The 24,259-nt window shown below is 31.4% G+C and overlaps 3 protein-coding genes across 3 annotated transcripts; 2 read left to right on the forward strand and 1 right to left on the reverse strand.

Moving 5' to 3' along the window:
* Positions 1 to 2,073: 2,073 nt before the first annotated feature.
* On the reverse strand, positions 2,074 to 7,585 carry LOC102616178 (uncharacterized). Its single transcript, XM_006493212.2, has 7 exons — positions 7,212 to 7,585; positions 4,893 to 4,931; positions 4,725 to 4,795; positions 3,049 to 3,113; positions 2,850 to 2,939; positions 2,671 to 2,763; positions 2,074 to 2,493 (listed from the first exon to the last, which is right to left on the reverse strand). The coding sequence occupies exons 1-7, from the start codon at positions 7,583 to 7,585 to the stop codon at positions 2,074 to 2,076; spliced, it is 1,152 nt and encodes a 383-aa protein (XP_006493275.2).
* A 2,165-nt stretch (positions 7,586 to 9,750) lies between these two features.
* LOC102612738 (annexin D5-like) lies at positions 9,751 to 16,347 on the forward strand. The gene is made up of 6 exons (XM_006493209.4): positions 9,751 to 9,915; positions 12,245 to 12,390; positions 12,504 to 12,716; positions 15,102 to 15,317; positions 15,392 to 15,481; positions 15,974 to 16,347. The coding sequence occupies exons 1-6, from the start codon at positions 9,840 to 9,842 to the stop codon at positions 16,175 to 16,177; spliced, it is 945 nt and encodes a 314-aa protein (XP_006493272.2). The 5' UTR covers positions 9,751 to 9,839; the 3' UTR covers positions 16,178 to 16,347.
* Positions 16,348 to 20,087: 3,740 nt separating this feature from the next.
* LOC102612438 (purple acid phosphatase 17-like) lies at positions 20,088 to 22,773 on the forward strand. The gene is made up of 7 exons (XM_052436324.1): positions 20,088 to 20,931; positions 21,215 to 21,371; positions 21,472 to 21,579; positions 21,665 to 21,792; positions 21,888 to 22,016; positions 22,099 to 22,166; positions 22,254 to 22,773. Exons 1-7 carry the CDS (start codon positions 20,683 to 20,685, stop codon positions 22,468 to 22,470), a joined length of 1,056 nt encoding a protein of 351 aa, XP_052292284.1. The 5' UTR covers positions 20,088 to 20,682; the 3' UTR covers positions 22,471 to 22,773.
* The last annotated feature ends 1,486 nt before the right edge of the window (positions 22,774 to 24,259 follow it).

The following is a 24,259-nucleotide window of genomic DNA, read 5'->3' on the forward strand; positions in this document are numbered from 1 at the left end:
TTCAAATGTTCAAATTTTTGTTCTAAGGATTTAAAGAAGAGTCTGAAGTCTATTTGTTCATAAGAATCATTTGTTGAGTTTTGATTTTTGTCTTGAGATATTTAGAAAACTTGCAAAATAGAGCTAGAAAAACCTCATAAACACTCTTACTTGCTTTTCTCTCAAGACTAATAGCACTCATTCTTATATTTACTCAAATTTAGCTTTTACTTCTTATAAGCTCACACTCCGTTGCTTTTTTCCACTCTCTAATTTTCTCTTTCAGTTATTTATCAACTTAAATGACCTCGATCAAAATTTACTTACAAAATTCAAATCTCAACAAATTAGATCACAAACAAAGAAAGACAGAAAAAAAAAAAACATGAATCTTGATGCAATTAGGATTGCCTTTTTCTTTTCTGTTTTTAGTCGAATTGTAGAAAATAAGAATAGACAAAAGTTAAATAACAAGCTATGCTTTAAATTCAATTGGTTTTTTTTTATATTTCTTTCTTCTTCTTTTTTAGTTTTGGATGAAAAAGAAGAGAACATAAAGAATTAGGGCAAAATCGCAGAAAAGAAAACTTAAAAGAAAATAGATTTGCATATTCAAACAAAGATTAAGAAAGAAACAAAAGGATGCGGAATTAGAGAAATTAAATAGATTTATAATAGATCAAACATGATTTAGGACCTAAGCTCCAACAACAATTAATGTGAACTTTATAAAGATAAGTGAGACCCTACACTCAATGAGGCTTCTTTGCTGAGGATCATTCTAATTCAGATAAAAAAACAATTATGAAATCAAGACCTTGACTCATTATCTATAAAAAGATAAGAACCAAAGGTATAAGAAGACTAGGTTTGACGGCCACATTCAAGAAAAAAGAGAAAGACTATGAGTGATAAGTCAAGAAAGAGCGCCACAAGATAAAATCTTGATAAGTTTTTAAAGTTCTTTGAGAACCAAAGTGAAAAGCTCTCACAAATAAGGGTTACATGGGTTTATATAGTTATATTTTACTAATAGAATAAGGTTTCCTTGTTGCTAAATATAATCTAAAGTAAGAAAGAAATAAAAGATCTTTTTTTTTTTCAATACAGACCAGGAAACTAAAAAATATGCTTGATTTTGCTTCCTAATTTGATAAGGCCTGGTTTGATCCTCATTCCAGTCATTCCAAATCAGATTTTCAAGTTTGAATAAAATTGACAAAGTATTGACCATCTTGAACACTCAATTAATACAAATTAGTGTCGTGAACAATGTGTGTGAGACATGCTCAATTAATTCATTTAGTGCTTCATTGTCTTGGTTTTTGTCTTTTGTCATTCAACCAATTCATGAATGCTCAATGAATCTTGTGATGCTTTAGCAACCTGGTTCTCATCAATTATATTCATAAATCTTGAATGAATGATTTGAACAAAAGGAAAAATACTCAATGAAACCTTCTCATTTTTCTTTTTCTTTTTTTGGGTACTAAGCTTTATAGAGTATGTTTGCTTTTGTTCAAATCATCCATTAACACCCATGACTATAACTAGTCTATTTTTAAATTCACTTTTGTATTAGGCTTGCAAGAGTACTAAAGTGAAACAATACTTTTTCTTCCATTGAAATCATGCATTAAACACTCATGACTATAATTAGTTTATTATTTTCATTTTTTTTAATTAGGCTTTATAGAATACTTTTGTATATGTTCAAATCATCCATCCAAATTTCAGTTTATTTATAGTGAGGGAATGAATTTAGAATAAACATTTTAATAGAAGTCTTAGCTGAACTAAAGCAAGAAGTTAAGAACTACCTACTGTTTCTGTTATTCCGGTAGGAGTTAATTCTAAAGAAAGTATGAAATAAAATACACCAAGCTCAGTCTAATTCTTTTTTTAAACCCCTGTTAAAGGTTTGCAATAAACAAGAAAAATATAGTCTTTAAAAATATTTAAGAAATTCTTTAACCTTGAGAGTATTGAAGTCAAGAATTTTCAACAAAGACTTATGAATTTCATCCAGACACACTTGTTTAATTTTTCCATGAACAGTGGGATTTGAGATCGTCAAATCATTCTGTATATCGATCATTGGACTACCTGACCATGTACCCTACAACTTAACCAGTCAATTATATCTTTCACGATATCATCACTTTCTGGTTCGGAAAGGAGATCATGTAAGAATCCTCGGTACAATTTCATGGTTTTATCAGCTGAAGAGGCATATTTGTGTAGCTTTTTAGAAGCTTCTGGATCAGTTACAGTATCAGCAGTGCCATGGAGAAGTAGAAAAGGAACTTTTAATCTGTTGAGATTTCGTTGCAAGTAGGTTGTGATTCGAAGGATCTCATAACCGGTTCTTACCCTGATGGATCCAGTATACACAAGTGGGTCAGTATATTTAGCCACTAGTGCCTCTGGGTCACGTGACACCGGCATTCCATTCTTATTTGCTGCACTGATTTGGTATCTTGGCAATAAAAACGACACAATCGGAGCAAGTACCTACAATGACACAACGCAAATTACAACATTATCTCGAGAATAGATAACTATACATAAACAAATTGAATAATTTGATTCATCATATATCTCTATCAATATATATATATATATATATATATATATATATATATATATATGTATATATATGTATGTATGTATGTACGTATGTATATGTACCACAAAAATTGGATGGGATGGCTCAACTCCAACTGCTGGCGAAGTTAGCACTACACCAGCAACATTGGCCTCAAACTTTGGATCAAGCACCGCCTGCGATTTATTAACAACCCAAGTTAATAAGCTTTCCTCCTCAACAAAATTATCATCTCATTAAGAGTATTGTAAGAAACAAAAACCTTAAGTACAATGGCTGCACCCGTCGAGTGCCCAAAGCAAAAGCATGGAAGGCCAGGATTGTCAGCTAAAACCTTTTCAACAAATAATTTCTGGATATAAATTAAAGAAATCAATATTTAATTGAATCTGAGATTTATTTTAAATGTATTAATTATTATTTATGATCATCAGCATCTTATTTCGAATCTTTGGACATACCATGTCCTTGACAGCAGCATCAAGAGAATGAACATATGCATGGAGTCCATCACTTCCACCATGTCCTAATAGAAACAAAAGCTCATGTGAGCCTGAACAAATGATTTAGATGAAAACTTGAATCACAAAATAGGATGATACATAACCCAGAGGTTCAAACTCAGAGCAGCTAGTTAGCAAGTGACAAAAACAATAATAATAGTAAAAGATTAATAAAACCAAAGATAGTAGAATCCCGAAAGAAGTTATTCCAGAGAACATTATCACGATTCATTATTATCAGAAAGAGAACGAAGACAGAAGATTAATTAAATTTTTATGTTAACTAAATAAAAGTTTTACGGAGAACTCTAGAAATTAATAGCCCGTAAACAAGATTACAAGATCAGCAAAAGTTCTGCTTGTGCAACATGAGATCAAGTCCAATGTTTGGAAACGGGGCACATTTCACTTTCCCGTGACAATCAAGAGAAAATCAAAATCTTAAGAAACTAAAAGCACAAACTACATACCCAACAACAGATGAAACTATACATCCGCAAATGTATTTCATTTAATTTATAACCAAGGTCACTTTAAAATAAATGCACAAGAGGACGAAGTGAGAAGCAAATTTACATAAGCATGTTATTAGAATCCACTAAAATTTTGGGTAAGAAAAATCATATACTGATTTTTTCTGGTATCCATCAATCAGAAATAAACAAATTAAAATTAAAAAAAAAAAAAAAGAGCCTTTCTAGCATAAAATTTTTCCCTGTGAAACAAATAAAATGAACGTAGTTCCTAAAGGCTTAGCTCGTCTTCCAAATGCAACCTCCTCCCTTAATGTCCTTGCCAACTTTAGAAGTAAAAGTTCAGACGCAAAAACACAAATAAGAAGCTTCAGATTTTACTTTTTCGCACCAATGGGATGCCAATTGATTTACTCAATCCCTGCAACATCCAAATATAGATGCATCGTTGAAGAGGAGGAGCGTAGTCTTAGATCTAGACTAGAATATTAAAAAATGCAATTTTTTTTCCTCTGAAGGATAAGTAGATGAAAGTTAGCTATATATATGTGTGGACAGATTGAATAAAACGAGTACCATATGTGTTATTAAAAGGTTAAACCTATCCTGTGTGCTGCAGAAAAAGAAAATAAAAGTTTTTGCTGAGTTCCTACTCACTCCTAGAATATTTACTATTCCACAAACCTACAGAAATATTATGATCTTCATCCTTTAAAATTGACTGACAACTCATTATCCTTTGCGAAAGAGAAGTAACAACGAATTTTCATATCATTACAACAGCAGCACCAGGCCCAATTACATTTAAAATTTACTCATTTTTACTAGAATAGCATGTGACTGATAGTTAATAAACCTAAATTATTCCCTTTAATTTCAGTAATAGGATTCCTTTAAGGGTTGTTATTTCCTTTAAAAAAAAATAGAGAAATTGCAATAATTACAGAATTATACATCATAAGCATAATACATAGTACTTTCCGGAAATAATTTACAATATTTTTTATGTTCAAAGGTGATGAGAAAAAAGTATCTCTTCTCTAATTTTATGTTTGTTTATTTATATTAAATTTAAAAAAAGGAGTTGTAAAATAAGTAGTCATTATAGACAGAAAAGAAAATTTTGAGAATGTTAAGGGTGCCAACAAGCTTCAAACTTACCAATCCAATCCATACCAAAAACCTTGAATCCATTAGCATTTAGCTGCTTGGCAAAATAATTATACCGGCCGCTTTTGTAGAAAATAAATCGGAAAATCATCATTAATAAAAGATTGAGCCGTACAGAATCAAATTAATATAAAATATGCACTTGCACAAATAACGAACCTGTGTTCGTTCAAGCCATGCAATAGAACCACTACTCCCCTGCGTAATAAGATTGAGAATGAATTAAGATAACGTTAACTCTCTATATAGGAAAGATGAAAATATTGTGAAGTTGAGCACACAAGAAGAAAAAAAAAGAAAAATGAAATGAAAGGAGTAACAAAATTGAAAAATGCTTTTTACAACAGATTCATTTGCTTAACCAATTGCGAAGAAATAGGTAACATAAAAGTAGGAGTCGTTATGTGTTGCCTTAAAGTGGTATAACATGATTGTGATAATTATCATATATCGGTCCAATGAAAGCAAGAATTTTATGAACCTATAACAAATGATGTCTTCATGAAGTTTGTTTTATTTAATCAGTCAGCGGACAATCCAGTACTCAAGTTATGGTCCATTGAAAAGTACGGTCACAACCATACATTTTTATGAGAAACTAGGACCGTTTAAATTAAAGTATAAGAAAAGATTCATAGTCATATATAAGACTCACATAATAAATTTAGTTGATAAGTAATATTTCGACTTCATGATTTTAGAACTCCAGAAATTCAACCACGCAAAAAGTTGCTTTTAAAATTAATATAATATTTTTTAGTGAACTAAACACGACATTTCTGTAAAAAATTAACAATATAAATTATTGAAAGGGCCCCTTGTCCAAATTGTATGTACAGTGAAGTGCCAACAATTTGAATTTGATATCTTTTAGTTTCAGACGCTGATTTGTTTACGTTTTATGTGTACATTTGAATATAAGAAGTTCATTATTTTGTGAAGTTTCAGGAGGCTAATGTCTCAAATACTCAGACCTTAGCAATTGAGCCCCATTCCAAAATGCTGCTATTAAATGAATTGGCCAAACCAATTAATTCATTATTTTTTACTGACATTTTACGGAATACATTGTTTGGCTTTTTAAGGAAAAAAAGAAAAAGAAATACTAGGTATACAATCTCAGACCTCTGGTTCAATAAATTGTGATTCATACGTGACAAATATAGCAACCATCTTAATTTTATAGCGGTATTTGCGGATCAAATTTTGCAGATTGAACATTAATCCATTCCATAATTTTGCTAATTATAAATTTTCAATCCAATCAAAACCTTGGATTGGTTAAATTCAATTCAAATCTACTTCATATGTTTGTGAATCGAATGTGTATTTGACTCAATCCATATTCAATCTACTATTTTGTAGATTGGTTTGCATATTAAAATTTTTTAATTTTGTCCAATCTACAAATAAATTAAATAAACAAATCTAATATAAAAATAATTTTCCTATCAAGCAAATTCAAAATTGAATAAAATTTAAATAAATTAATTGTATAAATATAGATAGAGTAATATATTTAAAGTTTCAAAATATAACATACCCAAAAGAAAAAATCTCAATTATTTATATCAATACATGACAAGCTTGAGAAGCTTGAAAAGAAAATAAGAAATTAAGCTTAATTACCTCAATTGATGAGGTGAAACAATGATGACTCTGTGCGTGCGGCGAGGTAGAGTTTTGTGATGTTATGTGCTAAAGTGTTTTGTTTGACTTATGGTTTTTGTTTTGCTTCAGAATTTTTACTGTTAAGGAAGCTAAATTTTTTTATTTAATTTTTTGTTTTATATTATTGTCGGGTAAGATATAAATGGTATTAATATAACTACATTTTAATTTTTTTATTTAGAAGTGAGTAGTAATGCCACATTTATAAATTTTATTTTTTAATTAAGTAAATTTTTTTTGTAGATTCACAGATTTTTATGAATTTACTATATCCAATTCTAATCCACCAACTGCAAATTGTCAATTTTTCAATTTAATCCAATCCATTAATCCACATATTAAATTTTTACAGATATGATTTTTTTAAAATTTAAATAGTTTGAATGAATCGGATTAAATTCTGATCAACCATATTTTGAAGCAAATATAAAAGAATGCAAGGGATGTAGTGAAGAAGTAGCCAAGAAAGGAAATTGTTCGGGTACGAAGAATTATTATATCATAAAGGCATCAAAAAGGAACAGCAGACAGCCGGACACCACCCATAATAGAAGCTAGATAAAATAGTCATGGAAACTTTGTTATTTACAGAGAAAAAAAATAGTCATACCATATTAAAATTAATTTTTCAAAAGAGAGACTGTGTTTCCAAATAAGTTTATGATGTGTGTCTCTAATAAAATGACTCGCGTAACTATGTCGTCAATTCATGGAAATGTTGTGATAGTATTCCCTAATAGCTATCAAATCAATGCACAAACAAACAAATAAATAGATTTTCGTAATTCAGATTAATAGAAACCTTACCTAACATTGACAGATGCTGGAGACCAAGATTGTGTAAAAATGGTATCACCTCTAGGTGTCACAAAAAGAGAAAAGTCTCTAAGACTGAGACAATGAATATTCTTATTTTCATGATCGTCTTGCACAACTCTCCTAATGGCCAATGATCTCCTTGCCAAAACCTCCTGCTCCAAACCACTAATAGTGCTTTTCCATGGCACAATCCTTCTTGAACCTTTTCGCCCTCGAAATCGAAATGGAGCCAGCAATATTAAAATCAATGCATTTACAATTGCTATAAGACATTTTAATGCTCTCAGAGAAAACAGAGCATTTATACGTCCGCTTGCACCCGATGTTAGAATCAATGAAGGTTGGCTTTCTTCAATTGCCATTATTTGATTTTTTTCTGAAGAGAAGAATTTAGAATTTTTGAGTTTCTCAGAGTAATTCTCTAAAAAGAAAATTATCACATATCAAGAGAAACTAAATGAGGCATAGAATTTTCAGAATTTCAACTGATGACAGTTGCTGAATTGAGGTTTTACTAAATTTAGCGTTCAAATAATAGACAGTGTCAAAATATGATGCATATCCAACATAAACCAAGGCTCACGGAGTCTTATTATTAAGCCAAAGTAGTAATCTAAATGATAGACACCTGATCATGCATGCATGAGTTGGAATGCAAAAGGCGATGTGTTATTTCATCAAATGGCCACGCAAGTAGAAGATATATTGAGCAAAATTAGGCATGTTTGCCAAATTCATTAAGCGGTGATTTAGCACTATAAATAGAGCCCCGTTTTCCATTTGTAAATGCCGTACCCAAAAATCATCAAACGGAATAGAGAAAGTTTTGTACCTGTTTTGAGGAGATTAAAAAATTCTTTTATAATATGTTGGAATTACGTAGGTGTTTCAAAATATTAATGTTCATATTGGAGGGAAGTGAGAGTAATAGTCTTGTGTTTGATTTGAACTAATCATGTATTGGATTTCGATTATTTAAGTTGAATAAAATCATGAGTCACATAAATTAAATGAAAAAGTGGATGACTAATTCATTATATTCTCAAGATTAAGCTACTTATTTGTCATTCTTGCACCTTCATTTAAGGCGCAGAATTTGGTCTTAAAGGAAATGTGCTCTTGCACACCTTAATGAATTCTCTATTCATTGATTGCAGTTGATAACTGGTTAATTTTACATAAATTTTTATTACTTTCTTTGCGGTTATTTAAATTATTTTTCATGAAATTTTTGAACATTTATTAGTGTTTTATGTTTTGTAGGAATTTTTAAGCTAAAAAAAAATTAGTAGAAAAGCCATAGATTAGTGTGAAGAACAGCCAATTGAAACTTAGGGCATATTTGGTACATTGTATTATATGATATTAAAATACTGTTCATATTAAAATAATATCAACCTCATGTTTGGAACAAATTTGTAAGGAATTAAGATGTGAGTTAGGTTTAGCTAATCCGTCAGTTAATGCATTAGCTTTGCTTCTTCTTTTTTTCCTTTTGCTTTTGACTTTTCCTTTTGCTTTATAATAATAATAATAATAATAATAAATAAATAAAGTTTTTAATTTAATATAATATTTTTATTTTTTTTACATTATATTTATTAATATAAATTAATAAATAAATAATTTATCATTCAATAATAGTATATTATTTTTTATTTTTATATTATAATTTATTAATAAATTTTTAACTTTACCTAATGCGCCCAATGGCTGCATTATAATTTATAATTGCACCTTAATGCAGTTATTTGGTACTCCAAACATGGGGCTGCATTGCTAATGCAATGCAATCACATGTAATGAGGGGTACCAAACACTCTCTAATATTAAAATAATATAATATAGTGTGTTAAACGTATTCTTAATAAATTTTGTTTGCTTTTTTAGATGAATCTTTGGGCTCTATGTAGTTCATCGGGCTATATTAACATTTATTATGGTTGAAGGCTAAATTTGGGCCATAAAAATTTGTTCTTGAAGGCCTGGTCAGATTTTCAAATTAGGCCTACAATAATAATAATAATTAATATTGTTAATATAATGATTATAAATAATTATAATTATAATTGTTATTAACAATAATTAATATTATTATAATGGTAATTATTATCATTATTATTATAGTAATTTTATTATTAAGATTAATTATAACGATGTTAATTATTATTATTATCATATTAATATTCTTATTATTATTAATGATAATAATCAACTAATATCAATTTAATAACTTATAAAAATTTATTTTAATTTTAAAATAAAAATAAACACATCAATAACAATACAATTCATTTCAACTATAATTTTTATAATTAAAATAAATAAATTATTTTACTTCTCATTTCTCATTTTACTTTGTTCCGATTTTGAAGGATCCCGATTACTACCAGTAAATAAACCATAATTACATCGCTGGGGTTGACCTTTTCTGTTCCACGCGCCAGATATTGAAGTGAAGCAAATATTAGTAACTTGTCAAAAACTAATAAAAGCATTTGACACGTGGCAACTGTGGTGCTTACGTAATCAAATTTCAACAAACCCTTTACTCCTACCCATAGCAGATATTGATGAAGATAGAGAGATATTTTGAAATTCAAAAAGAAAACAAAAATGTCAAGCCTAATCGTTCCACCAATCCTAACTTCTCCACGAGATGATGCCATCAAGCTTCACGGTGCTTTTAAGGGTATTCTTCTCTTTTTCTACGAATTTTCATTTTTTTTAATTTACTTCCAATCATGAAACTTTTGTAATAATTTTTTAATTATTTATTTAAAGAATTTGTTAATTATATCGTATATTCATGTTTCGGTAGAGAAATTCTGAAATGCTCAGGGATTAATTTCTTGACTGATTACAGAGACTTATAAAATCAATTGTAAATTTGCTAATTTGCTTGTCGGATTGAACGTATAAATTCAAGTGAGAGAATTAGGGACATGTGTGGCATGTTGAAATCGACAATCCCATTTGTTTTTTCATAATCCTTATCTTCTTTGTTATGATTTGATGAAAAGCAAAATGGTATGCTTAGATTTTGAGGATCTGGATATGTGATTTAGGACTTAAAATTGAGTTGTGGTTTGAATTTTTTTGAAAGAAGATTTGGCCATGTGGAAAATCTTACAAATTACTATTGCTAAAAAAAATTAAAAAAAGGATGTGAGGAAGGCAGAGTTCATAGAGTTGCTCAAAGATAATGAACCTAGGCTTAAATCTCGGTGTAGTGTGGGTTCTAAAAGGATGAAGGAATTTGATTTGAAATTTGAGCATACGATATGTCACATAACCAGGACTGCTGCTATTTCTGTGATTTAACTTTATGTCATGGATAAATATAGTACTCAGGAACTTTTGGAATTATTGACAAATCTTATCTTATGCTTAAATGAACTTGGTGTTGGATTCTTTATTTTGGAAGAGTGTTATGTAAAAGAAATTTTGGATGGAATTACAGTCGGAAAGTAGGCAAAAAGATAAAAGCTTCTTTGATTGATGTAAGAGATGGTAATGATAAGTGTTTTTGATTGAGAAACTTGCCAATAGAAGGTCTTAAGTGAGGTAAGCTAATTGATCAAATAAAAGGAAATGGGTGAACCATTAATATGTTAAACATGTAGATTTTGGGCTATGACATATAAATAGTCAACAAACAGCATAATGTTATTGTATGCAATACATGGGTTTATTCTTTATTTTCTTTAATAAAGCCTCAGTTTGAGCCATCAAGACCAAACCCATTGAGTCATTCTACAGTCGACATTAATTGAGTTGCTACATTGATCCCTTCAATATCCATAATTGGGTGCTTTTCCAAAATGTCAAATGGCAGAAGCACGCAATGCATTGCAAGTTGTTAATAACAATTAGTGATTATGTCACTTCACCATTTATATTTATATAAAATACAGCAGTACAAATTGTAGAGAAATGATGATAATTGTGCCTGACATGTCTATTATTAGTCGACTTAGAAAACTGCTCTTACTTTTACTGTTTCATAACAATCTTGAATACGTGAAAAGAAAAAAAAAATGATCATATCAATGTTTTAGTGGGTCACCAATAAGGGAAACAAGAAAAGAATAGTCATTTAGGTAGGATTTACGCTTTTGACTTTTGGTTTTGTTTTTATTTCTTTTTCTCACTAGGCTTTCACTAGTTTTATTATAACTATTTTCATTAATATTAATACTACTTTTTTCGGATAACACTGTTGAGGATAAAAAATTTTCTTGTTGGTATGAGCATCTCTTCTATAACATGCTCACTTTCTCTGTTGCAGCATCAAGGATATGGTCAAGGTTTACACACGAAATGTAATGTGGGAGCATTTTAATACTGTAGTCTAAAGTCATGTAGTTTATGAAAATCTACTTTGTCATGAGACTGGATCTAACAAGTTTAGGCTTTTAAGCCATGTTTAAGAGTAGTGAGACCGGCACAATGTTGTTGTAATGCCTTGATGTGAAATGTTTCCAAGATTAGTCTTTCGAATCCTTTCTCATATATAGAAAATGCTCATCAAGAAAATGCTTCTACAAGATAAGCGAAGAAAGTAATATTTGAGGTGCTCTCTTCAATTGAAATTCTAAGAGAAGGCCTATATATGCTTTCCTTATATAAGAGGATTTTATATTGTATAGAAGCAAATTTCTTTTAAAGTCTAAACTAAATGACAAGTGGCAGGTTTAATGTCTTTTTTCTTTTCCTCTAATTTTAAAGTAAGTAGTATCTGTGGAGTTCTTTTCATTTGGAATGTTTAAAAATTATTATTTGAATATTCTACTATTGGCATTATGATATTGCTGCCTTCACCCTTGTTAACCAAATGGGTGATTTGGACATCTGTTGTATATAGTGTTCTATTTTCTGTGTAAAATAATCTAACCGCACCCTGGAGGTGGATGGGCTGACACAGTTACGATTCCATAGATTTTCTTCCGATGAGTTCATTCTGTGTGAATATTATGGTTTTCATTGCATCAAATGTTTGCTCTTTCATGTGAATTCAGGATGGGGATGTGATACTGCTGTGGTGATCGACATTCTTGCCCATCGAGATGCAACACAACGAGCTCTTATCCAACAAGATTACAGAGCTATGTATTCTGAAGACCTTTGTAAACGCTTGTCTTCAGAGCTTAGTGGCAAATTGGAGGTACCACTGTAATACGCACTCAGTATATCTTTTCAAAACTATTTTAGCTTTTTTGAAATATTGGCTATTCCCTTTATTAATTTTCTTCCTATATTTGATCTTTTACAAATCAGATGGCAGTTTTGCTCTGGATGCATGACCCAGCAGGACGTGATGCAGTAGTTGTGAGAAATTCACTTACCACAGGTAACTTAAAAGCTGCCACTGAAGTAATTTGTTCTCGCACACCATCCCAGATTCAGTTGATTAGACAACATTACCATTCAAAGTTTGGCGTCCACCTTGAAGATGATATTAAGAGACACACTTCTGGTGATCATGAAAAGGTAGAATATGTTTCTCTTTTTATTCTATCTGAAATATTGTGTTTGTTAACTTTGCTCTAAATATTTGTCATCTGGAGTAATATCTATTAGTTTCCTTGTTTTCGAAACTTTTTGCCTTACTTTGCTTGTGGTCCCACCTCATTTTTCAGAAATGTTCTGGTTTCTCATTTTCTCTTAGCATTGTTGAAGTAATTCGATTACACAGAAAATTCGACATATTTGAGGGTTTCTTATTGATGTGAATGGTCCATCCATAGTCAACCTTTATATCTTCAGCAGCAACTTTTGAAAGTAAGTTTATAAATGTTGAAGAAAGGTAATACTTAATGCATATATTTAGTTATTTATTGATTTATTGAAATGCAAAGGTGGGCAGAGAAGGCACGTATTTATTAAACACAATTCTATTAGGATTGAGAAACATGTTATATGCTGTGCTAACATCCGACAATTATGCCTTGAAATATTAGCTGCAATTTTATATAGGGTAATTTAGCTAGTACCAGGATCTGCATGAAAGTTGTATTATTCATGATTGCCATAAATGATAAGTATGTTTTTCATAACTGTTTATTTCTTTAGCAAACCTGAATTGTGTATCCAAAAAAAAAAGAAAAGAAAAAGAAAAGAAAAATACTGTGTACTCAAACTGAACCTGGGTACTCTTAACAGTTGCGGGATATTGTTTAGTTCTTGCATGCCCTTTAGGGATAAGCTTTTGAAATTGATAACAAACTAGAAAATAGTCATCAAATGAGAGGGCAATTGCTGCGGGGCTATTCTTTTCTATGCTGTTACTCCAAAAAATAGGATGCAATTTACTTGCCAAATAACTTAACGTACATGTGGAGAGCCTATATTCATGGACATCTGGACTTCAGTCCCTGCTATTGAATCATTCAATTGGTCGAGATCTTTCATGAATAAAGTGATCAATGGCCTAACTTACAATTTAATTCCTCTCTTGCTTGTGCCTTTATTTCTTTCTCCAACTCCCTATACGTCTCTCTCACTGGTTTGGTTGCCTTGTTTTCTCCAACTCTCTTAATTTTATTATTTCTCACAAGAAACCCTTGTGCAGAAAATTATTTGACCTTTAAGTTCATTCATTCTTCCAGTTAGTTTATTACCATAACATAAAAACACTGGATAATATCTATATGGATTCTGACTTTGTTTATTCAACTTACTAAATACCAACAATCACCACCCAAAAAATAAGAATTAAAGAGAGAGAGAAAGGAAACGGCAACTCAACTGAAATCTAAGTTTTCTTGCCTGTGCTTGCTTTGAACCTCCAAAGACTAATATCATCTACACAATCATCTTATTCCCGAAGATACTACAAGCCCCATTGAACAAATGCTGAAAGCATAGTTGAATTACAGCTATTTATTTGTGCCTCTCTTTCTATATTTATTTGTGCCTCTCTTTCTACATATTTCTCAAGATCCAACATGGCCCTTCACATTGGTCTCAATCTTATTATCTTGTGAGAGCCTAGTTTTGTCCACTTAGAACCACCACCAAGAGGCCCCATTAGAAGAGCCAAACTGGCTTCATCTTTCGCCTTGTCATGTCATAAACTTTTTCTAGGTGTTTAGAGCCACCTAATTAAAAAAATTTGTTATGTCATAGATCGACAAAGAATATGAGAGGGTTGATGATACAATAAAAGAGCAGAGATAATGGAAAAGTGAATAAAGTCAATGGATGACTTGAAATTAGGGTTGGGCATTGGGTCGGATTCGGTTATTGCCCAATTTCTGATTGGGTACAATTTTTACCATCCAATCGGATCGGATCCGGGTTAATCCAACACAATTGGATCAGATTGCATTACTTATTGGAACAAATTAAAAATATATCAAATCAATTATTATTTCATGAATTTTGTATGAAAATTGCTAAAAGACCCCTAATCCGAATGCAACCCAGTCCGAAATACCATCTGAATTCGAAATATCATCCAAATCCGAACTCATCCAAACTGATCCGAACCCAAATTCATCCGATCCGTTTTATTTCGGTTAGGATCAGATCAGATTTGAGGTTTGGATGGATTCAGATGGTTTTTTTTTGTTTCCCCCAATCCAAACAATCTGAAATCTGATCGAATTCATCCAAATCTGAGGTTCTACAGCCCTACTTGAAATGAGAAGAGAAAATTAAAAGGTATGTGGATCCATTTATTTAGTGTGTTAATCGCGGAAGAGATAATAAGTTATTTCTATGGTACTGTCAGTGACTGCTTTCAGTTATTGGAATGCTCTAATGGCTTAGGCTACAAGTCAGAAGGAAAAGAAAAATCTGAATTTCCGTATTAGAGATTTACTCTATAATAAATAGTAGCATTTATGACTTGGTTTAATATATTTGGTGTAGCTCTTGTTGGCATATGTGAGCCCCCCTTGGAATGAAGGTCTGGAAGTTGACAGACAAATGGTTGAGAATGATGCCAAGGCACTTTACAAAGCTGGGGAGAAGAGATTAGGAACTGATGAGAGGACTTTCATTCGGATATTCTGTGAACGAAGCAGGGCACATTTGGCTTATGTTGCTTCTGTTTATCACAGTATGTATGGAAACTCACTTAAAAAGGTGAATTTTTTCCCCAGTTGTTATTACTCGAGAAATTTTTTTATTTGATGCTTATCCATGATGCTTTCTACCAGGTGGTGAAGAAGGAAACATCGGGCAATTTTGAGTATGGTCTTTTGACAATTTTAAAATGCTCAGAGAATCCTGCGAAGTATTTCACGAAGGTAAGTGATCTTACAATATGCAAATATTTTTGTTCGGTGATTACATGTACCTTTGTTCATGTTGCACGGTAGAATTGACATATTCAGCCAGTGTTTGGAAAGGGATACTTTTGAACATATGCTGTCATAAGAAGCTATTATTGAGAACTACAATAATATGTGAAGTGGAAATCAGATTGTTTAACAGGGTTGGAAAGGTAAAAAGCTTACAGTTCATTGAAGCATCTCTTGGAAGCCATCTTGGAGATATTCAAATTGTGTGCACCTTAAATACTTTCAGGCTCCAACAACAAAATGATAACACAACTGTTACAGGGCAATAATAATTTTGAAGCATTTATGCGTTCCATTAAACCAAATGCTATAGGATGGTGGTGCTGAAAAGACATTGCAGAGGAGTTTTATTTCAATAAATTGTGATGCTTACCAGCATTTGCTTATTTGTTTGACCAACTATTGTAGAATGATGAAAAACCTGACTCAACTTCCCAGGTACTACACAAAGCAATGAAAGGTCTGGGCACGGACGATACTACACTGGTAAGGGTAATTGTGACTAGAACTGAGATTGATATGCAGTATATAAAAGCTGAGTACTCGAAGAAATACAAGAAGACCTTGACTGATGCTGTTCACTCTGAAACATCAGGCAATTACAGGGCTTTTCTTCTCTCTCTTTTGGGTCCCAAATATTAGCTGATTATAGGACTTAATGAAAAATAATTGTTTTTGTTTCTCGCTTGTAATTAAAACGATCACAAATTGAACTTGATGATGGTATAGGATATGGTTCATGCCATCTTGTGTACACCTAAATGTCTATGGTCGTGCTGCATATTGCAGAATGTACAGCTTAACTGTGCTTATTTCTGTACGGTGCTACTATCATCTCCCTTTAAGCTTGCCCTTGTGAGTATGAATAAGTACAAATTAACGTATTTGTTTACTATACAAATTCTATTAAAGAATCATGACTAAATCTCTCTCAAACCGTTTGCTTTGGGCACAAAACTTAACACATTTGTTCTTGGGTTTAAGTGGCCAAAATAAACAAATATCCTAGTCTGCAAATGTATTCTGGATTCTAGGTTAAGGATCTTTTTCTCTACTTTCGGACTTTCAAGCTTGTCTCCTTTACTTCTGGTCTTCTCTCTCTTTGGGTTGAATCTTCTCTGCCTTTCCATAATTTGCCGTATGAATTCTCTCCAAACTCGTCATCTTCTCCAATTTCAGTATTGATCCGCGACTCTCTCGTCACTATCGACCCTCCTTAAAGAAACCATGTTCTTTACGTCAGGCTCAGGTCATTATTTCCGTACGAGCAAGGTACTGTGAAAAGATCCTTAGATCTCCCTTTTTTAAAATCTACATGATGGTGAGATCAATTTTGGAAACTGAACAGGGTGGGAGGCCTATGTGCGATGCAGAATCTTGCTTCTCGATCTATAGCATGGCGGCAGGACGACACCCTAGTTAGCTAGAGTTATCGGCGGCGAGTTTCTGTTGCCACGCATAAGCCTCCCACCTTACTTAATTCACAAAAGCATAGGTGTGTGAGAATTTAAAGTCTAATAGTATGTCCGTGACGTTGTCACCGCCAAACTGCCACTGAGCACGGGTGACCACTCCAGGCACGTGTCACCTTTTTATTTTACTAGAGATTTAAATAATTAACGAATATTTTATGTAAAATATTTATAAATACTTATTGAGTTGGAGGGTATCTTTGAAATTAAAAAATAATAATAAAAATCTTGAATGGAGGTAATTTTTCTCCAGCATTCATTTTTTAATTAATCTTATTTACTTTTTAAAATAAAAAATATATAATTTTGAGAAATCCTAACCACCTTCTATCTCCATTATCAACACACCGATTCGTAGCCCAATAATTTATTGAGAAAATAATATAAAAATCTCCTTCTTGCACTATATGTGTTGTTAATGAACCTAATGTACTGAAATTTTTAGATTGAAACGAATCCATATTCATACAAAGAAGGTGCAACAAATCCATCAAATAAGGAAAGAAGACGATGAGGACAATTGCTTCACAAATACATTAAACTCCTATGTAACCATCGACCTTATCATTTCCTAATCAAATAATGAAGGTTTTGGCCGGTGGTCGCTTGGGATTTTTATCGGTGGGATCAATTGATGACTAAGAGCTAGTGGCGCAGTGGCTTGACGCAGTGAGAGGTGGTTAAGGTTATAAATTTTTTTTTTTGTTTTTTTATTAAATTTTATTTTTAATATGGATAATCTTTAAAATAAGGGTTCCTCTATGATGTTGTAATTTTTTTACAACATCAATAATATTTTTAATTGTGCGGATTTAATCAATGGTACACAATATTTGTAGGTAAAAATAAAAATAAAAAATGATGGTAAACGGTTAACAAATATGTAAGTGTTGGAGAAGTTTGTAAAATAACTATGACCACCCTTAGAGTTTGAAACAATTTCACTTAAATATCATATTTTATTTAAAATTATTTATCAATCCCCCTTTGAATTTGAAATGTGATAATTTTTTTTAAATAAATCTTCCAAAATCTATTACCATTAAATATAAAATGTAATGGTAGGTTATTTAACACAAATCAAATAAATAAGTTGCAATTGTAAAATTTATATATGATATAATACTAATAAATAACACAACTAAGTACATATAGTTAAGTAAATGTCATAGTTACATCAATAAACTCATTGTTGAGATTGCTTGTAATATAAAAATTACTTGATCACACATGTTTTAATAAAATTTAATATTGTATATTAAAATACTCATTATTTTATATAATATTAAGGGCCGTTGTATAATTGATCATGAAATATGTATCATTTTTAACACCCATTTAACATACTTATTTTCTGTACTTTATATTTATCTTACAGTTAATATCCTTATATGGTGGGAGTTTTAAGTTTTATAAGCTTATATATTTTCATTTTATTTTCAAATATCACTTTGTTAATTTCATAAAAGTTAAATCGAATATATATTCCTAATGAGCTTTAGTTTATGAATCGTGAAAGATTATTTTATTGATATCCTTGGCTTGTAATTATAAAATTTTATATTATGAAGAGTCATTACTTTTGTTATGATAGTTAATAGTGATAATAAATAAAATATTGCCTCCGATAATATTTACGTGGGAAAAAAAGTGAACGAAAATCATTTATATTTTTAGATTTTTATTGACATAGTAGAAAATTATCTGAGCCTTATAAAATTTAATTTTCACAAGTTTGTTTTCATTTTATTTTCAAATGTCACTTTATTAATTTCATAAAAGTTAAATCTACCACATATTCCTAATTAACTTTAGTTTATGAATCTTGAAAGATTATTTTATTGTTATTCTTTGATAGTAATTATAAATTTTTATGTTACGAAGAGTCATTACTTTTATTATGATAATTAATAGTGACAATAAATAAAATATCACATCAAATAATATTTAATGGACAAAATGAAGAAAAAAAATCATTGCATGTTTTTATATTTCCATTATAAAGATATGGTTTGGGATACTTTAACTTAAAATTTTGACACAATATTTGAGCCACTAATATATCATAATCTAATAGTTGATATTGAAAGTCAAAGCAACATTTCATAATGTTATATCCTCCACCATTGAATTGCATGAAATAAATAGTTTAATTTTTTGTTAAAAAATTAAATCAAAATATTTCCCACTCTATAGTTATATAGACATATATATTTTTCAATAAGAATTGGTGAATAAAATATTTCTCATTTGTTGTGACTCATATAGTATTATTAATAAAACACATATAAAATAGTTTATTGAAATGCCTTCTATTATCATTATTATTTAGGTATTAATGGTTTGTAATTAAATTCATACAATACAAATTATTATAAGACTTTGTGTTAAATAACCTACTTGATATTATATTTTATACTTAATGGTAATTGATTTTGGAAGATTTATTTAAAAAAGATTATCATATTACAAATTTAAAGGAGGGCTGAAAAGTAATTTTAAATAAAATATGTTATTTAAGTGAAATTGTTTCAAACACTAAGGGTGGTATTATTTTACAAAAATTCTCCACCCACTTGAACGGTTAACAAACTGTTTACTATTATTTTTAGATTATTTTTTTAGTACAAATATTGTACACCATTGATTAAATCTAATGGTTCAAAATTAATACATTATTGATGTTGTAAATTTTTTACAGCATCATAGAGAAACCCTTAAAGTAAATGGAATTAATTAAAAAGCAAAGGCTGTTCAGAGATATTTAAAAGATTAAATAGTAAAATAGTAAAATCTTAAGAGTCACTACAAGTGCTATTTTAGAGAGAATACATATGTGTATGTGCTGCCTCACAAAGCACCTCTAATGCATCTAAAAAGTGGTAAATATAAGTAAAAAACAATTTCAAAAAAAAATACTTCTCATAATTTTTTTCATACTTGTTTGTCCTTAATAATAAAAAATCTACAAATATTTATGATTTAAAATTTAATTATTAATATTTTATTATAGCACAACCTAAATTTTTATCTTTTAAAATATATATTTATAGATGCGCGCGCGCGCGTTGCTTAAGTTATTTGACCGAGATCTTTTACTTCTTAAGTTCTTACCCGACCATTTCATTTGAGGCCGCAAATAGTCCAAGTTTATTTGTGCAATTCGTTCATATCACCAAGACACCAACATTCTATAGCTGCAGTATGGAAAACAAGAGGCGATTTGATGGCATTCATGAAATTTAGACCCGGCTACCTCATTCTTTTGTCCAGCCAAACCGACCATAAAATTGATTTATTGTTAATATAAATCTGGATGCTCTTCTCATGAAATTAGAAAATTGTATGTAATATTTTAAGCACTATATTACGCAGAGAGGGCCCACAACAAGTTGAGCTCTCTAAATCTTGGGACGAATATTCTAATAATGTTCTAATGCCAATGGCATATTCGCATATCCTCCAATTGCTCTCTGCGATCTCCCGTGCGGTTACAGTTACAACTACTAAAACTAATCGGATATGACATAACTTTGCCTCTATTTTACCAAGTAACGACATAGTTTTAATTAATCATACTCAGAATTCATGCAACCTGGACTACGTATCAAGTTAAGTGATTGAAGCACTTTCCTGGAGATTGTTTTCAACTACGTATAAATAAGCAAAAATATCATGATATGTAGATTATGTTATTGTGACCATAACATGGCATCCAATATGTTCATCAAAATCGCACTTTGGCTTGTTTTAGCTCTGTGTTTCTTCCTATTCCTTATTACAAGTGCAAAAGCAGAGCTTCAAAGATTTGAGCATCCCATTTCAACCGAAACCAAAAATGATGAGCCGCTTTCGCTTAGCTTTTTGGTGATTGGTGATTGGGGTAGAAGAGGTGCCTTCAACCAGTCTCAACTCACTTCTCAGGTAACAAAACATTACATATTCATCACTTTGATTGCATTTTTTATTGAGTAATCTTTTATTGAATAATCTTAAGGACAAACTCTTTGTAGTTGTGTATTCGACTATTAAGGGAATAATTAGTGTATACTATTATTCAATTGAATAACAAATTAGCTTGTGCTCCCGACATCATCATTCCTTTTTTTCATCATCTTTCATGTTCTAGTATTTTTAACTATGTTGATTGCTATTCTAGAAGAGAAATGAATAATTGATATTGATTTGCTACGATATTAATACGTAGATGGGAAGAATTGGAGAGAAACTAGACATCGATTTCGTAGTTTCAATAGGAGATAATTTTTATGATAATGGATTAAGTGGAGAAGATGACACAGCATTTGAAAAATCATTTTCCAAAATCTACACAGTAAAGAGCTTGCAAAAGCAGTGGTATAGCAGCAAGTTCCCTCATCACTCATCTCTTATCACAACATCAATTTTACATGTAATATAATGCTATATTCAATTGACACTAATTAATACTTATTCAAAATGCAGTTCTGGGCAACCATGATTATAGGGGCGATGCTGAGGCTCAATTAAGCCCCCTCCTCAGAATAATTGATAGAAGATGGATTTGCTTAAGATCTTTTATTGTAAATGCAAGCAAATACAGAGGAATACTCAATACTCAGTCATATAGACGTAAACTGTCTTAATAATACTCAATTGCCAACATTTTTTTTTTCAGAATTAGCTGAGATTTTCTTTGTGGATACCACTCCTTTTGTCAATATGTACTTCTCCAAAGCAGAGGGTCATACTTATAATTGGCGAGGTATTATCTCTAGAAAAGCTTATCGTGCCAACATATTGAAGGTATAAAACATATATAAAGATTTGTTATTTCAATCAACGATATAATAGATAAAATTTGTATTAGTTGTAATCTTACAATCATGTATCCATAATAGGATTTAGAATCAGCGTTCAAAAAATCAATGGCAAAGTGGAAAATAGTTGTTGGCCACCATGCAATTAGAAGCATTGGGCACCATGGAGACACCCAGGAACTTATCAGGCATATCCTCCCACTTCTCAAGGTAAAAAATAACTTATATGTAAATACAATAATTTACCCATTTCAGCACACTGAACTCCGGTAAATCCTGTGAATAATTTCAGACCTACGACGTTGACTTTTACATGAACGGCCATGACCATTGCTTGGAGCATATCAGTGACAGGGAAAGGTAATTTTGAGAAGCAACATTATCTTTCATTAAACTAAACGATTGGATTATGTTTCATATGACTAATTCGTAAGATTGTTGTGGCAGCCCTATACAATTTCTTACGAGTGGAGCAGGATCTAAGGCATGGAGAGGAAATATTAAAGAAGAAAATGGAGATGGTTTAAACTTTTTTTACGACGGGCAAGGATTCATGTCTGTGAAGTTGACTCAATTTGAAGCAGAGATTAAGTTCTATGATGTTCATGGCAAGGTTTTGCACGGATGGAATAAAATCAAGCAGCCACGTCACTCATCCGTATAAAGCTAGAGGCATCCGCATCTTGGTATAGTTTATTTGATTACTGAAGAGCCAGAGTTTGTGTAGGATCATTATTTGTATCGTTCTTTGGTTTCATTTAGGTAATTTTACTACTGAAACATCAATATATATATGGCCTCAGCTACCATGCAGGGCATAAAATCCCCTGTATGGTGTAAGGGCTGCCCTTGAGTCATTGGATTCAGCTTATTTGAATCCAACAGTTGGGGTATCAATTTATAAAAAAAAAAAAGTGAATAAAAGCAAAAAAAAAAAGCGGGCAAACGGAAGAAAAGCATTTTCATCTCCCTCTCTTTCTCCCCCTTGCTTTTTCTTCCTCCTCTGGAACATTGAACAAGAAAACCCTCATCTTTCTCCCTCTCGATCACCACATTATGCCTCGCTCTTGCTCTTGCTCACTCTCCCGCTCGTGCTCACGCTCCCGTTCCCGCTCACACTCTTACTCTCGCGTCGCTGTTGCTGTTGCTCTTACTCTTGGTCCAACTCACACTCACGCTCTACCTTTCTCTCACTCTCGCTCCTACTCCCGGCTCTCACTTTCACTCTTCTCATCGAGGTTACTCAGCTTTAAACTTATCCTTGTAATTGTTTAAGTTATTAGATTTGTAATTTGTTGTATTTAGGGAAAATGATTTGTTAATGATATAGTGTAGAAATATAATTCACACACAATATTTGGTCAAGAATGAGCGAAAAGTGACTCAAAAGCGGGGGTATGTGAAACGGGTAAAGTAGGTTTAAAGATTTAGGAATTTTGAAAATAAATAAGGAAATGGTGTTTTGAGAGTGAATAGGTGAGGTTTAATAAATGGAAAATGGTTCTAGAGAGTCGCTTTGGCAAGAAAGTGAGTGGAAAATGAAAAATTTTAGAGAAAGAGAAAGAGAAAGAGATGGAAACGAAATAATGTAGAGAGAGATGGAGAACGAGTGACAAAGATTGTGAATATGTATGAAGTCGGCTAGCAGCTTGAACCAAGCGGTTAACTACTTCAGTTCTAGAAACTAAGCGGTCAGCTGCTTGCTTCAAGCAGCTAGCCACTAAGTTTCTAGAACTGAATAGCAGATAGCCACTTAAAGAAAACGGTTAGCCGCTTTAAAAAAGTGATTAGCCGGTTCTCCTTAAATTTAGACCGTCTTGTTTTTCGGCCAAAATTTGATCAATTCCGAGACCATTTTGTGATTCTGAAAAATTTCAAATGCCATTTTTTATGCATGAGACATGATGATGAACATCCAAAAACAGAAATTTAAGCATATAACATGTTAAACTCAAGTATATATCAACAATCATCAAAGATAAGAAATAAGACAAGTTAAGGCGAATATAAATTCCATATCATGAGTGTATAAACAAAATAGTAACACACTAACAAAAGCTTCAATTAAAGCACGACTCTTGCAAAGTTGGATACAATTGTTCATCTTAACTTGTCAAATGAATTGTCACGTCTTCCGATTAGTCAAATGAATTGTCATGAGGCCACCAATTAGACTGCATGTTGGGATATGGAAGAAATGTAAAAGTATCCCCTCCTAGTGATGGTGACATTGATGAATTATTTTAGAAATAATCATTAGATTGTGAGAACACATAAGAACTACTCCCACATTCCTTTTGGGTTTCAAGTTCATATGATGCTTCACTAGCGTTGAATGAAAATTGTTCACTTGAGCGAGCTAACTTAGAACTACCACAACCATAATTGTTACTAACATTGGCTTCACTACTTCTACAAGAAATCATTCATGAATAAAATGAAATTTACTTACC

Source organism: Citrus sinensis, chromosome 3 (genome assembly GCF_022201045.2).
Source record: "Citrus sinensis cultivar Valencia sweet orange chromosome 3, DVS_A1.0, whole genome shotgun sequence".
NCBI classification, from domain to species: Eukaryota; Viridiplantae; Streptophyta; class Magnoliopsida; order Sapindales; family Rutaceae; genus Citrus; species Citrus sinensis.

Bases quoted from the DNA above. Each gene is read 5' to 3' on its own strand.
- LOC102616178 (XM_006493212.2), bottom strand. From the start codon at position 7,585: ATGGCAATTGAAGAAAGCCAACCTTCATTGATTCTAACATCGGGTGCA. The intron at 4,932-7,211 runs GTAAGGTTTCTA...CTTATTACGCAG, and splicing joins CCAGCATCTGTCAATGTTAG to GGGAGTAGTGGTTCTATTGC. The intron at 3,114-4,724 runs GTAAGTTTGAAG...TGTTTCTATTAG, and splicing joins TTTTGGTATGGATTGGATTG to GACATGGTGGAAGTGATGGA.
- LOC102612438 (XM_052436324.1), top strand. From the start codon at position 20,683: ATGATATGTAGATTATGTTATTGTGACCATAACATGGCATCCAATATG. The intron at 21,580-21,664 runs GCAAATACAGAG...TTTTTTTTTCAG, and splicing joins ATCTTTTATTGTAAATGCAA to AATTAGCTGAGATTTTCTTT. The intron at 22,167-22,253 runs GTAATTTTGAGA...TTGTTGTGGCAG, and splicing joins CATATCAGTGACAGGGAAAG to CCCTATACAATTTCTTACGA.
- LOC102612738 (XM_006493209.4), top strand. From the start codon at position 9,840: ATGTCAAGCCTAATCGTTCCACCAATCCTAACTTCTCCACGAGATGAT. The intron at 9,916-12,244 runs GTATTCTTCTCT...ATGTGAATTCAG, and splicing joins GCTTCACGGTGCTTTTAAGG to GATGGGGATGTGATACTGCT. The intron at 15,482-15,973 runs GTAAGTGATCTT...TCAACTTCCCAG, and splicing joins CTGCGAAGTATTTCACGAAG to GTACTACACAAAGCAATGAA.